Genomic DNA, 12841 nt, shown 5'->3' on the forward strand with positions numbered 1-12841 from the left:
ATGCAGAGTGAATTGATCCTTTAATAAAATAATGTGCTTCGATCCACACTAGCCAGCTATAGAGGCAATTGTTCTTCCACATTCTCTCTCCCAACATACCTGTGCAGTGCTAATATTAAACACATTTTTTTAAACCTTTATTTAAGTAGGCAAGTCAGTGAAGAACAAATCTTTATTTTCAACGACGGCCTAGGAACAGTGGGTTAACTGCCTTGTTCAGGGGCATAACGACACATTTTTTACCTTGTCAGCTCAGGCATTCAATCTTGCAACCTTTCGGTTCCTCGTCCAACGCTCTAACCGCAAGGCTATCTGCCGCCCCCAAACATAATGCAATCACAATGCCTACAGCTGATTTCATTATCCAAATTTAGCATACCACAAAACAGATGCAGGGAGGCATTTGGGACTATCTTCTATTCTTGTTGAGGATGAAATTAGTCTTGTTTTGAACCAGATGTGGTTTCTATTCACAGCAGTAGTCTGACATGGCAGTGGCCCCTATGGTATAAAAAAGGAACTACACTTTCAAATAGACATTAAAATGTATAGTGGGCCGGTGGCTTTTCCTGACCATGTCACTGTAGCTTGAGAAGGTACTCTCGACCTCTCGGTGCTGGAGGAAATAACGACCAGTCGAGAGTATTTCATCAGCTCATAGGGCAATATATCACTCTGCTTCATAATGCATTATGCAACCTTCCTAGAAGGCTTTATGGATATAGTTTTACTAGGTGTTTATGGGCAGTTATAAACACCTATGTTTTTGCATTATAATACATAGCTCATAAATCATTAGGAATATATGCTTGTTACCCTATTCCGTCAAAGGAAACACATTTTCCTTTTACCACATCCCTTGCCTCGACACTTGGCCAAGACCAAAGGTCTAAAATGGGAATCATATGTGGGAGGTCTCTTTTACCCTGTGGCAGAAAAGTTGCTTCCTCCAAATCGATTACGCACAAAGCCCTCTTAAGACCGTTGGTCTCCATGGAGGTCCAGCTTCCCTGTGTCCTTCTGGAGTAGGAACACTTCACATTCTACAGATCCTGCCTGAAGATTAAAGGACGGCACTTTTGGGATTTTTTTTTATTTTTTTATTTTTTTTACGGAGCCAGCACTACCCTCCTCCTCCACTATTAGGAAAGGCAGCCATTAAAGGAGACGGTCATCTTGTTCTTGCAGTTGCATGATGTAATGTAGGATGGCTCAGAACTGATGGTGAAGGACAATTAGTTCAATTGCAGATAAAGGGGAAGCGCGCTGCTGGTTCACTCAGAATGTTTACTCTGGATCGGAGGCGTTAACCGCATTACAACCGCCAAGCTGTTCCTCTCAGTGGATATTATCTGTAGATATTGATACCAAACCATACCTATCCTTAACATCCCCCATTATAACATTATCTGCAAATGACTGAATTGGGTTCAAACAAAAGTCCTTGCACCCAAGATTATAATAAATTGTTCCAAGTAGATGTTTGGTGCTCATTCCAAAAAGATATTACTTTGATATCTTGCGTGTGCTTTTCCCCGTGGATATATTTTTACTCTTCCTGTCTGTCTTTATTTTACACCTCTCTCTAAAATGACATGCAAGCTTTGCTCTGACAGAACTGTGGTTATTGTGTCCAGTTTAGTGTTTTGAAAACGTGTTTAATAAGTTCATCAGTTGACTTCCCGATCCGTCCTCTTTGTGCCATAGAGGACTGCCTTCCTCCCACGCTTGTACAGTATCAATCTGAATTGTAGATATTTGGACCAAGCTCAGCACAGATGTGCATAGAGATCCTACACACACAGGCAGACAATGACTGGCAATGAATCTAGCTAAAAATAAATATATACTGTAGGCTTTGAGGTACTACTTAAGTCATTTTTTGGCGTATCTGTACTTTACTATCTATATTTTTTAGAACATCTACATTTACTTCACTACATTCCTAAAGAAAATACGTACTTTATACTCCCATTTCATTGAAATTACGTTGAGCCAACATGGAATAGACATTGAATTGACGTCTGTGCCCAGCGGGCGTGGTCTTCACTAGTGCCTCTGATCTGGCGGACTCACTAAACACAAATGCTTTGTTTGTAAATGATGTCTGAGTGTTGGAGTGTACCCACGGCTTCCTTAAAAATAACAATATTAATAATAATTGTGCTGTTTGGTTTGCAGAGTATAAGGAATTTGAAATGATTTATAGCATTTACTTCTACTTTTGATACTAAGTCAATTTTAGCAATTACATTTGCTTTTGATACTTAAGATAAGCATATTTCAAACCAAATACATTTAGAATTTTACTCAAGTAGTATTTTACTGGGTGAATTTCACTTTTACTTGAGTCATTTCCTATTAAGGTATCTTTACATTTAATCAAGTAGTATTTTACTGGGTGAATTTCACTTTTACTTGAGTCATTTCCTATTAAGGTATCTTTACATTTAATCAAGTAGTATTTTACTGGGTGACTTTTACTTGAGTCATTTCCTATTAAAGTATCTTTACTTTTACTCAAGTATGACAGTTGGGTACTTTTTCCACCACTGAAATCTAGTTCTGAAATCATCTTTAACCAATCCCCTGTCCCTTCTTCTCCTCCTCCTCCAGCGAAAAAGAAGAGAGGTCCTCATTCTCTGTCCTCTTCGTCATCATGAGTGGCTTGAGAAAAAAAGGGACCCTTGATGGCCTCTTGAGGGAACAGAGAGTTCTATTTCTGGTGCACGAAATGGCCTGCCGCCTCTCTCCCTCGTTGCCTCCCACCATTGCTGTCTATTCACTATTGTGAAGCACTGCTGCTGTGATCAGATATGAACCAAACAGACGTCCAGTGTTCTTCTGACCTTGCCTCTGCTTCCTACTTCATCCTTAATGTTTCAGCGCTGTAAGGAGCACAATTCCATTTACAGTCCATGAAATGTTGCATTAATTGATAGACTAATAGCCAAAAGATTTGAGGAAATGTGGTGATGGGACAACCCAGTAATGCAGGTGAAAGTTGTGGGGTTTTAGACAATAGGAATAGGAGTGCGGTGGTGCTGGAGTTGGGGCTGGGGTGGGGGTGGAGGAGAAGACGCTTAGCAGAGGCGTGCATCTGTGTGCAGGCATAAATATTGAACAGGTGGCCTGTGCGGTTGACGGAACGGCATGGCGCTACGATGATGGAGCCGTCTCTCATGAGCGACGACACCTCTCCTCGCTCCGAGGGGTAATTCTATTTCTCCAGACGTCAGTCAGACTTAATGGATGCTAATTCCCAATGCTAGTCCCTCACTGCTTATCAAATTCACCCCTTGATATTCCATGGCGCTTTATCTCCGGCGTTTTTGTCCAATGGTTGATCTTGGGTGTCCATTTCTCTTATGTAGCATCATATGATTGTGTAGCCAAATCTCATTCCAGCAGGCCAGGTTCGCCATCTCCACAAATAGGTTTTCCTTGGAATTCCTTTAATTTTATAACAAGCCATATGCATAGACCCTAGATGTGCTCAACCCCTTTGATAGATCTGTTCCCTGCGGAGATGTCGTTGCACACAACAAGGTTCTAGTTGGTGGACAATGTTTTCATTGCTATCTGTATACATTGAGAAGTAGCCTATAACATCACAGATCACTTGAATGTACAACGCCTTTCTAAGGCGCACTTTCTGCCTACATGCACAAGTGTTTCAGTGTTAGCTAAACGTCTATTGACACTCCTTTGGAGAACTTGCCTGAAAAAGCCATTGAGATGGTACACGATGAAATCATTACCCAATCGTGATATGAGAAGACCCTGCAATTCTACAAATAGCTTGGAGCCTAATCTCCCCCAAACACTCTCTCCTACTTTCTTTAGGGCTAAAACTTTCCCAGCTTCTGTAGCTTCATAGAACATCCTGCACTCTGACGGGGTGTGTGAGTATAAAAGCAAGGCCTTTGCTTCAGGAGCCTGGGGGCACCGCCAACAGAACACGGCTCTTTAAGTGTTTGATTTATAATGAGAGAGCCTCCAGCTTCGATAACACAGAGAGCAGCCATCACCTCATTGAGAAAAAGAGAGAAAAAGAGGGGGTGAAGAGAGAGGTTAGAGGATGGCACAGAGTTGATGGTTAGGTTCACTGTGGGGTCCATGTTCACCTTGAGTGGTGCTACTCTCAAAGTAATAATCATAAACCGTTCCAGAGAACCGGAAGCGTTTACTGTAACAATACAGTACTTGTTTTATCCCAGGAAAAGGATGCTTCCAATGTAATTCAGTAAAGCTAGCTCCTGTTGTCTAAACTGTTCTCTTTTTTCATTTATCTCCTTGCCAGCTCCCACAATCCTTTGAGGGAGACAAGGTTTTCAGGTGCAGGGCCTCGATTATCTCTGGTCTGCCGTTTGTCTTCATTTTCCTCACCTTCACTTTTCCATGGTGGAGGATAGGAAATTGAGTTTTGAGGCAAGGTGTTCTTTTAACAGACTGAGTAACACACACTCACACAATTTAATTTCATAATGTTTCCTTTAGTGGAAGCTGGTCCTCAAAATTCCTTCCAGCTATGAGATTTTGTCTGACTTGCCAAACATTAATACATAGTTAATAGCTTCCTTCTAGCCATTTGGCATAAAGGACAGTTTTGTAGAGTGAGATTCTGGGATGTTGTCAATCAGGCACAGTGCCTTCAGAAAGTACTCATACACCTTGACTTATTCCACAAAAAATGTATTAAATAGATGTTTTTTCTCACAACTCTACACACAATAACCCATAATGACAAAGTGAAAACATATTTTTTGAAATGTTTGCACATTTACTGAAAATGAAATACAGAAAAATCTCATTTACATAAGTATTCACACCCCTGAGTCAATACTTTTGTAGAAGCATCTTTTGGCAGCGATTACAGCTGTGAGTCTTTCTGGGTACATCTCTAAGAGCTTCCCACACCTGCATTGTTTGCCCATTACTCTTTTCAAAATTCTTCAAGCTGTCAAATTGGTTGTTGATCATTGCTAGACAACCGTGTTTAGGTCTTGCCACAGATTTTCAAACAGATTTAAGTCAAAACTGTAACTCCGCCACTCCGAAACATTCAGTGTCTTCTTGTTAAACCTCTACAGGATCTGTGTCCCCCCGCGGGATGGTTGAGCTAACGTAGGCTAATGTGATTATCATGAGGTTGTAAGTAACAAAATAAAATCCCAGGACATAGACATATCTGATATGGGCAGAAAGCTTAAATTCTTGTTAATCTAAGCACTGTCCAATTTATAGTAGCTATTACAGTGAAAGAATACCATGCTATTGTTTGAGGAGAGTACCCATTATGAATTTAAACATGTATTAATAAACCAATTAGGCACATTTGGGCAGTCTTGAACAACATTTTGAACAGATACTGTATGCAATGGTTCAATAGATCAGTCTGAAACTTTGCACATACACTTCTGTACCTGGGCTGGAATAATGCATTATGGCCTTTGTCTTGCATTTCAAAAACTCGTGTTTTTCTTGGTATTATCTTTTACCAGATATAATGTGTTATATTTTTCTACATTAATTTCACATTTCCACAAACTTTAAAGTGTTTCCTTTCAAATGGTATCAAGAATATGCATATACTTGTTTCAGATCCTGAGCTACAGGCAGTTAGAATTGGGTATGTCATTTTAGGCAAAAATTGAAAAAAAGTGTCAGATCCTTAAGAGGTTGATAAGCAACTCCAGTGATTTGGCCTTGTGTTTTAGGTTATTGTCCTGCTGAAATGTGAATTAATCTCCCGGTGTCTGGTGGAAAGCAGATTAAACCAGGTTTTCATCTAGGATTTTGCCTTTGCTTAACGCCATTACGTTTCTATTTTATCCTAAAAAATTCCACGGTCCTTCACGATTACAAGCATACCCATAACATAATGCAGACACCACTATGCTTGAAAATGTGTTGTATTGGATTTGCCCCAAACATAACAATTTATATTCAGGACCAAAAATGTATTGCTTTGCCACATTTTTTTTCAGTATTACTTCAGTGCCTTGTTGCAAACAGGATGCATATTTTGGAATATGTTTATTATCTACAGGGTTCCCTTTTTTTCACTCTGTCATTTAGGTTATTATCGTGGAGTAACTACAATGTTGTTGATCCATCCTCAGTTCTCTCCTATCACGGCCATTAAACCCTGTAACTGTTTTAAAGTCACCATTCTCTGTTTCTTTCCTTTAGGAAGTACGCCTGTATCTTTGTAGTGACTGGGTGTATTGATACACCATCTAAAGTGTAATTAATAACTTCACCATGCTCGGAGGGATATCCAATGACTGCTTTTTGCATTTACAAATAGGTGCCCTTCTTTGCGAGGCATTGGAAAACCTTCCTGGTCTTTGTGGTTGAATCTGTGTTTGCTATTCACTGCTCGGCTGAGGGACTTTACAGATCACTGTATGTGTGGTGTACAAAGATGAGGTAGTCATTTAAAAATCATGTTAAACACTTTTATTGCGCGCAAAGTCCAGGCAGCTTATTATGTGATTTGTTAACCACATTTTCACTCCTTAACTTATTTAGGCTTGTCCTAACAAAAAGGTGTAATACTTACTGACTCAAGACTTTTCAGCTTCTCATTCATTTGTAAAAAACTTTGACATGATGAGGTATTGTGTGTAGGCCTGCGACAAAACATCTCAATTTAATCCGTTACAAAATCAGGCCGTAAAAACAAAATGTGGAAAAAGTCAAGGGTGTGAGTACTTTCTGAACACACTATACATATGCTGGAATTCCCATATAATGCAATGGAGTGATACTGCCACCTGCTGGAGATTATCACCCATGCATTTGATCTGTATTACATTGCATCAGCAAGGGACATTTAGATAATTAGATGAAAGACAAACATACACTGAACAAAAACATAAATGCAACATGCAACAATTTCTAAGATTTTACTGAGTTACAGTTCATATACATTCATTAGGCCCTAATCTATGGATTTCACATGACTGGGAATACAGATATGCAAAAGTCAGTATCTTGTGTGACCACCATTTGCCCTTATGCAGCGTGACAATTATCCTTCATATAGAGTTGCTCAGGCTGTTGACAGTCGCCTGTGGAATGTTGTCCCATCCCTCTTCAATGACTGTGCGAAGTTGCTGGATATTGTCGTGAAATGGAACACGCTGTCGTACACGTTGATCCAGAGCATCCCAAACATGCTCAACGGGTGACATGTCGGGTGAGTATGCAGGCCATGGAAGAACTGGGACATTTTCAGCTTCCAGGAATTGGTGTACAGATCCTTGCGACATGGGGCCGCTAAAACATGGTGATGCCGGCGGATGAATGACACAATGGGCCTCAGGACAAATTCTCAGTATCTCTGGGCATTCAAGTCTGAAGTCGGATACGACGCCAAACTGCAGTCAGGTCAAGACTCTGGTGAGGACAACGAGCACGCAGATGAGCTTCCCTGAGACGGTCTCTCACCGTTTGGACAGAAATTCTTCGGTTGTGCAAACCCACAGTTTCATCAGCTGTCCGGGTGGTTGGTCTCAGACAATCCCACAGGTGAAGAAGCCGGATGTGGAGGTCCTGGGTTGGCGTGGTTACACGTGGTCTGCGGTTGTGAGGCCAGTCGGACGTACTGCCAAATTCTCTAAAATGACGATGGCAGCTTATGGTAGAAAAATGATGCTTAAATTATCTGGCAACAGCTCTGGTGGACATTCCTGCATTCAGCATGCCAATTATGCGCTCCCTCAAAACTTGAGACATCTGTGGCATTGAGTGGTGTGACAAGACTGCACATTTTAGAGTGGCCTTTTATTGTCCACAACACAAGTTGCACCTGTGTAATGATCATGCTGTTTAATCAACTTCTTGATATGCCACATCTGTCAAGTGGATGGATTGTTTTGGCAAAGGAGAAATGCTCACTAACAGGGATGTAAACACATTTCCGCACACTTTGGGAGAAATAAGCTTTTTGACCATATGAAAGAATTTGGGGACTTTTTTTTTTAGCTGATGAAATAACACTTTACATGTTGTGTTTACATTTTTGTTCAGTTTATTTAATTATACACAAACTGCACTGTGTATATATCATTCTGCATTAAGCCATTTGACAACTCGAATGATCACAGATTAAGAAGTTAGTAGAGTTTATTTTAGTTGCACTTAAACTCAAAATACCGTTGTACAGTATTAACAGAACGGCACTGGTGTTGATACATTCTGTTTGCAATAGAATTCAAATCATTAGGGATCATGACTCTGGGTGTAATCCAAACCTGGGAATCATGTGTGAAACTCAGACCTCATCAAATCCTATATTGCATCCAATTCAGAGTTTAGACATGCTTGGATCTCAAATAAATCAGTAGATTCATAGAAAAAGTTAAGTTGTCACACCACATTCTGTACTATTTCCCAGTAAACGTAACCAAATAAAACTGGCCCATTTCTGAAATTCCTTTACATTATTCTCAGTAACAAATAAAAACATTTCTAAATCAGTGGAATGATACAAATGAATGCACACAGAGGTTCAATCCATCCTTGTGATTGCACCCGTAATGTACTGTGTCCAACCCGTTAACACCATGCCAATTCTTGCCAAACCATTTTGTTTGTCCAACATTTTAGAAGTTAAGTGTTGGACAGTGCCGGTTCGAAAACAAACCAGTCATTGTTTGGACACACTAGTTTCAAGTAAGTCAAACAGTGCATAGGTAAAACTGCAATACAATCTCTCCCATCATTACAGTCTGTACACTTTATGTGGACAATATATTCAAAATTGAGTTATGATGCCAGCCAAATAGAGGGAGGTCTGAAAAAGTTGGGCCAATTGTGCAGCTGTGGTAATTCTTCACCACAATCATGATTACACTTCAATTGCTAAAGACAAATGGCTTGTGTTTCTAGGTTGGTAAAGCTATAGACAGTGCAAATAATTAAAGAAAAGTCAAATTCACTTTCAATGTGGTGAAACAACATAAATGGTGCCAACATTTGATTCCCCAGGTAGTGGTGCACTATGGGGGAAATCGCTGTTGTCACTCAAATATCACAATTGCAAAATCAAGGTGAGATGCAGTGCTCCGCACAATAAAGCTAGTCTCCTAAGTAGGCACATCAGCATCACATCCACATTGAAAGGGTGCGGTGAGAGGGACTCCTTTTGCTGTGCGGGAAAACAAAACCCCATTTGCTAGGGCACACAAAGAAATGACAGCTACACACACTGGTCCATCTCTAGAAGCCTTCTAAACCTGGAGTATACTGTAGTCTCCAAACCATTCATATCCTCATTATTCCTAGCCCAGTGTCTTCACGGCAACCATTTCACTAGCGTTAAAACATATACATGTCCAAGTCCAGAGAGCAGGGTTACATTCTTCTCTTGAAAAAAAGTCTTAACGATTGTCCTAAAACAGAAGGCGAGATTGAAGAGTTGGGAGTCCAAGGTGTACCGCCATACTTATTGGCAGTGCCATTTAGTCAATAGATGCAGGTCTAGCCATGTGCTCTTGTAATCAGTTGGTCTTCAGCGTAAAATGAACAATTCACAACTTCTGCATAGAGTCCCTCACTATGACATATTGCTCCTAAACATTGAAAAAAAAAAAGATAAGAAAAGTCATATGCTGTGGGCTTTAGATTTGTACACAGGGGAGTAAGGAATTATAAAAATTGGAGGTAGCTAACCTTCAAGACATATAAAACACAAATACGAATGTTTTGTTGCACAGGCCTGTTCACACCTTGAGCTGCAGTTGACTGACGAACAACGTTTTGTTTAAAATCAATAAAACAAGTGTAGCCATGTGTGTCCATGATGACTCACTTGTTAATTGGAAATGAGGAAAGACAACATAGCAATGATAGCACTTGCATTTCTCCAATGCATGTCCACTTTGTACAGACAAGTTGCTACATGATATGATATACTCCACTCAAGAGTTTCTATACATGTTTCATACCAGGGAACTGGCAAGCTATGATCCTTGGAGATCCACTTTGATTAAAATACGCACTTGCTAACAGACAATCTTTGTCAGCTAACTACTAGACGAACTGGTCAACAATTTATTTGCCCGTTTTGTTTTTCTAGTGATTGAGGCACTGATAGAAGTAGTGATAGTTGTTGCCTTGATCATATTTGTTCCTATATGCCATCAGTGAATTTTAACTGTGAAGACACTGTAGCCCACTCACAAGTACAAGCACTCACACCAACTTGATATGCAAATTGCACTTGTGACGTGATTCCAAGAAAATGTCAGTCCAACTAAGGCTCAATCATTAACATACAAGAAGATTGTCAAATCAAAAAAATTGGCCCACCAGTCAATGGCAACAATCGAACACATACCGCTGATGAGGTTAGGTGTAGCATCAAACATTCCCAATGAACAAATATTTCACACAGAGGATGGGTCAGAGAAAATCTGGCATGTCCACAGCTTTATCTGACCTGTATGTACATAGCCTCTTTGACAGACATGCCCAGGTAAATGACACAAACATTCAGAGCAAGCAGACAGAGAAGTCTTGAGTAGTGGTAAATCAATTTCCCTTTTGGGTGAGGCAATGGGCTGGTGGACTAACGCTAGGATTTGACTCTGGTACCCCTGGCGATGGGGACTATCTCTCCTCAGACTCCGGTGCCGTAATATCTAGCGGTGGTGTTTCCTCAGATGGGGTGTCCATATCCATGATGGGGTTGACAAAGCACTCGTATTCAGAATCCTCTGCGTTCTCCTCAGCGTGCGCGCTCACAAAGTCGTTCTCCCACTCCAGGGCGTTGGAGTCCTCCGAAGCGGAGGCCGGACCACTGGTCGCCTGCTTATCGCCTGGCTGGAGTGCCGCTCGGAGTATGTCCTCCTCCGTTTTAGACCTCTCCCACGCTGTGACCGTCCGGTTCATCCCTGAAGACAAGGACAACGTGATACACCGACACATGGAGTTAAACCCCAAATGGTCGTTCAACTGGTGGTTTTTGAGGGTTGAATTCGACAAATTACTATCGTTGTTCAATGAAACTGCACAGTACAAGTTCAGGGAATGTAGTTCAAATTCATGTAATGCCACCAACAAAACATCCCAAAGGGGACAATAAGTAAAATAATTAGACAAGCCCCCACCTTCCTCGTCCTCCCACTCCAGGTCCAGTGAGGTTCCGTCGTCATTGGTGGAGCGGGTCTTGGTGTTGAAGTCCCAGCTGCTCTCGGTGTTGGGAGTGATCACGTTAGTCTCAGAAGACAACCCTGAGGACACACAAATTACAGGTGGTGTTAAAAAGCAAGACGTCTCATAATGATGCATGAGGATACAGAAAGTCATTTATCTTAAAATATTATTTTTGTATGCACCATTTAAAAAAAAAAGAGTTTTATCAAGCACGGACTATAATATATAGGCTACAGAAAAAAAGTTGTGCTAAAATAGCGAACTCACTGCTGCTCCTGAAGGCTTCCGACGTGGCTTTCACATTCTGTAGGTAGACATCAAAGTCTTCACCAGAGCCATGCCTAGAACAGAATCCAACCAGTGAAGGAGAAACTGTAAACTTGACACACAGACCATGAGGTGGTAGACATCTCTGCTTGGTTGATATACTCACTTTTTCAAATGGGTTGAGCCACCTTTGACTTCCGCCTTGCCTTTTGTCCGTTGTGCAAGCTGGTGCTTTGAAAAACAGGAATACCTCAGAAAAACACTTGGTCGAAATGGTAAACAATCATCTCTTGAAAATGTGTTAGTGAAATGCAGCCAATCAACTGTTAAAACAGATTAAGCTGGGAGCTGGGCAAACACATATGAAACAGAAATAAATTAAAAGGACAAGTTAACGTGTTGTGAACAAAATAAAAAAAAATGCATGTAAATGTCATGTTATGGAAGTGTCCAGACACTAGCAATTTTCCTTGGTTTTCGAGAAGCTTGCCCCGCCAGCAAAATACTTCCTCATGCTCGTTTTACAGGGGCACAGATAAACCAATAACAAAGGCTCCAAAAACACAAAAATACATCCTTTTAGAAGGGAATACGCTCTCAGTATAGTGTTGCAGGTCTTTAGGTGTTGTACACATGAAAGTGTATCACTATGAACTTTATCCACAACGTTATATTCCATTTTGTTGGACTCAAGCAATACTTTTCCGTGTGTGAATATGCGTAGGCTTTTAAATCACCACAATGGGAACGAAAAAACAAGAGCATCCTCACACAAGGAGATGTGTCACTCGAGTCTAACAAAATGGAATATAACGTTGCGGATATGACACAATTAAGTTAGGAATTAAATAATTTGATGTGTACAACATCTAAAGACCTGCATTACTACAGTATACTGAGAGCTTTGCCGTTTCCAAAAGGACGTATTTGGGTGCTTTTGGAGCCTTTGTTCATGTTATCAAAAATGTTGATTTTTGTTTTATGTCTTGTCCTTTAACCAAGGTGAAAGCTGCGGAATGACAAATTAAAAAAAAAAAAAAATCACAGCATGGACAAACAAAGGAATGGAAGTAAATGGTTATATAATTTGAGGATAACAAAAATGGAGTGTGGACAAATGCCTCAGTTAATTCAGGTAAAAAAGGGAAAGGCAAACCAAATACCAAGACTGTTTTTTTACAGTTCAGATAGTTTGACTTTAAAAGGGACACTTGCCTGGGGGTATGATTTACAAATTCATATAGAGATACATACCATAGGCTACATTACTTTAGATTGACCACCAGTTTATGTGGTATTATGTACTTGAAGGGGTTATCAAGAGAAGTAGGGGTAGAGCCAAGGAAAAGCTGAGTGAGGCGTAAAAAGGTAGTGAAGGGACGACAGGCTCACTTCAATAATGGCC

The 12841-nt window shown here is 40.5% G+C and overlaps 1 protein-coding gene across 2 annotated transcripts in view; it reads right to left on the minus strand.

Moving 5' to 3' along the window:
- Positions 1–8023: 8023 nt before the first annotated feature.
- Positions 8024–12841, minus strand: part of LOC110505098 (AP-1 complex-associated regulatory protein) — a 107840-nt gene continuing 103022 nt past the window's right edge. The window contains exons 8-11 of one of the 2 annotated variants that reach the window (XM_090219752.1): positions 11603–11667; positions 11437–11510; positions 11124–11246; positions 8024–10907 (exon numbers count right to left, since the gene is read on the minus strand). In XM_090219752.1, the coding sequence (XP_090075878.1) occupies positions 10624–10907; positions 11124–11246; positions 11437–11510; positions 11603–11667 (546 nt within the window). In that variant the 3' untranslated portion in view covers positions 8024–10623. The remainder of the gene's footprint in view (positions 10908–11123; positions 11247–11436; positions 11511–11602; positions 11668–12841) is intronic. The other variant, XM_021584067.3, reaches the window with a different exon arrangement.

This window comes from Oncorhynchus mykiss, chromosome 25 (assembly GCF_057628025.1).
Source record: "Oncorhynchus mykiss isolate SJ-2025 chromosome 25, ASM5762802v1, whole genome shotgun sequence".
Classification (NCBI taxonomy): Eukaryota; Metazoa; Chordata; class Actinopteri; order Salmoniformes; family Salmonidae; genus Oncorhynchus; species Oncorhynchus mykiss.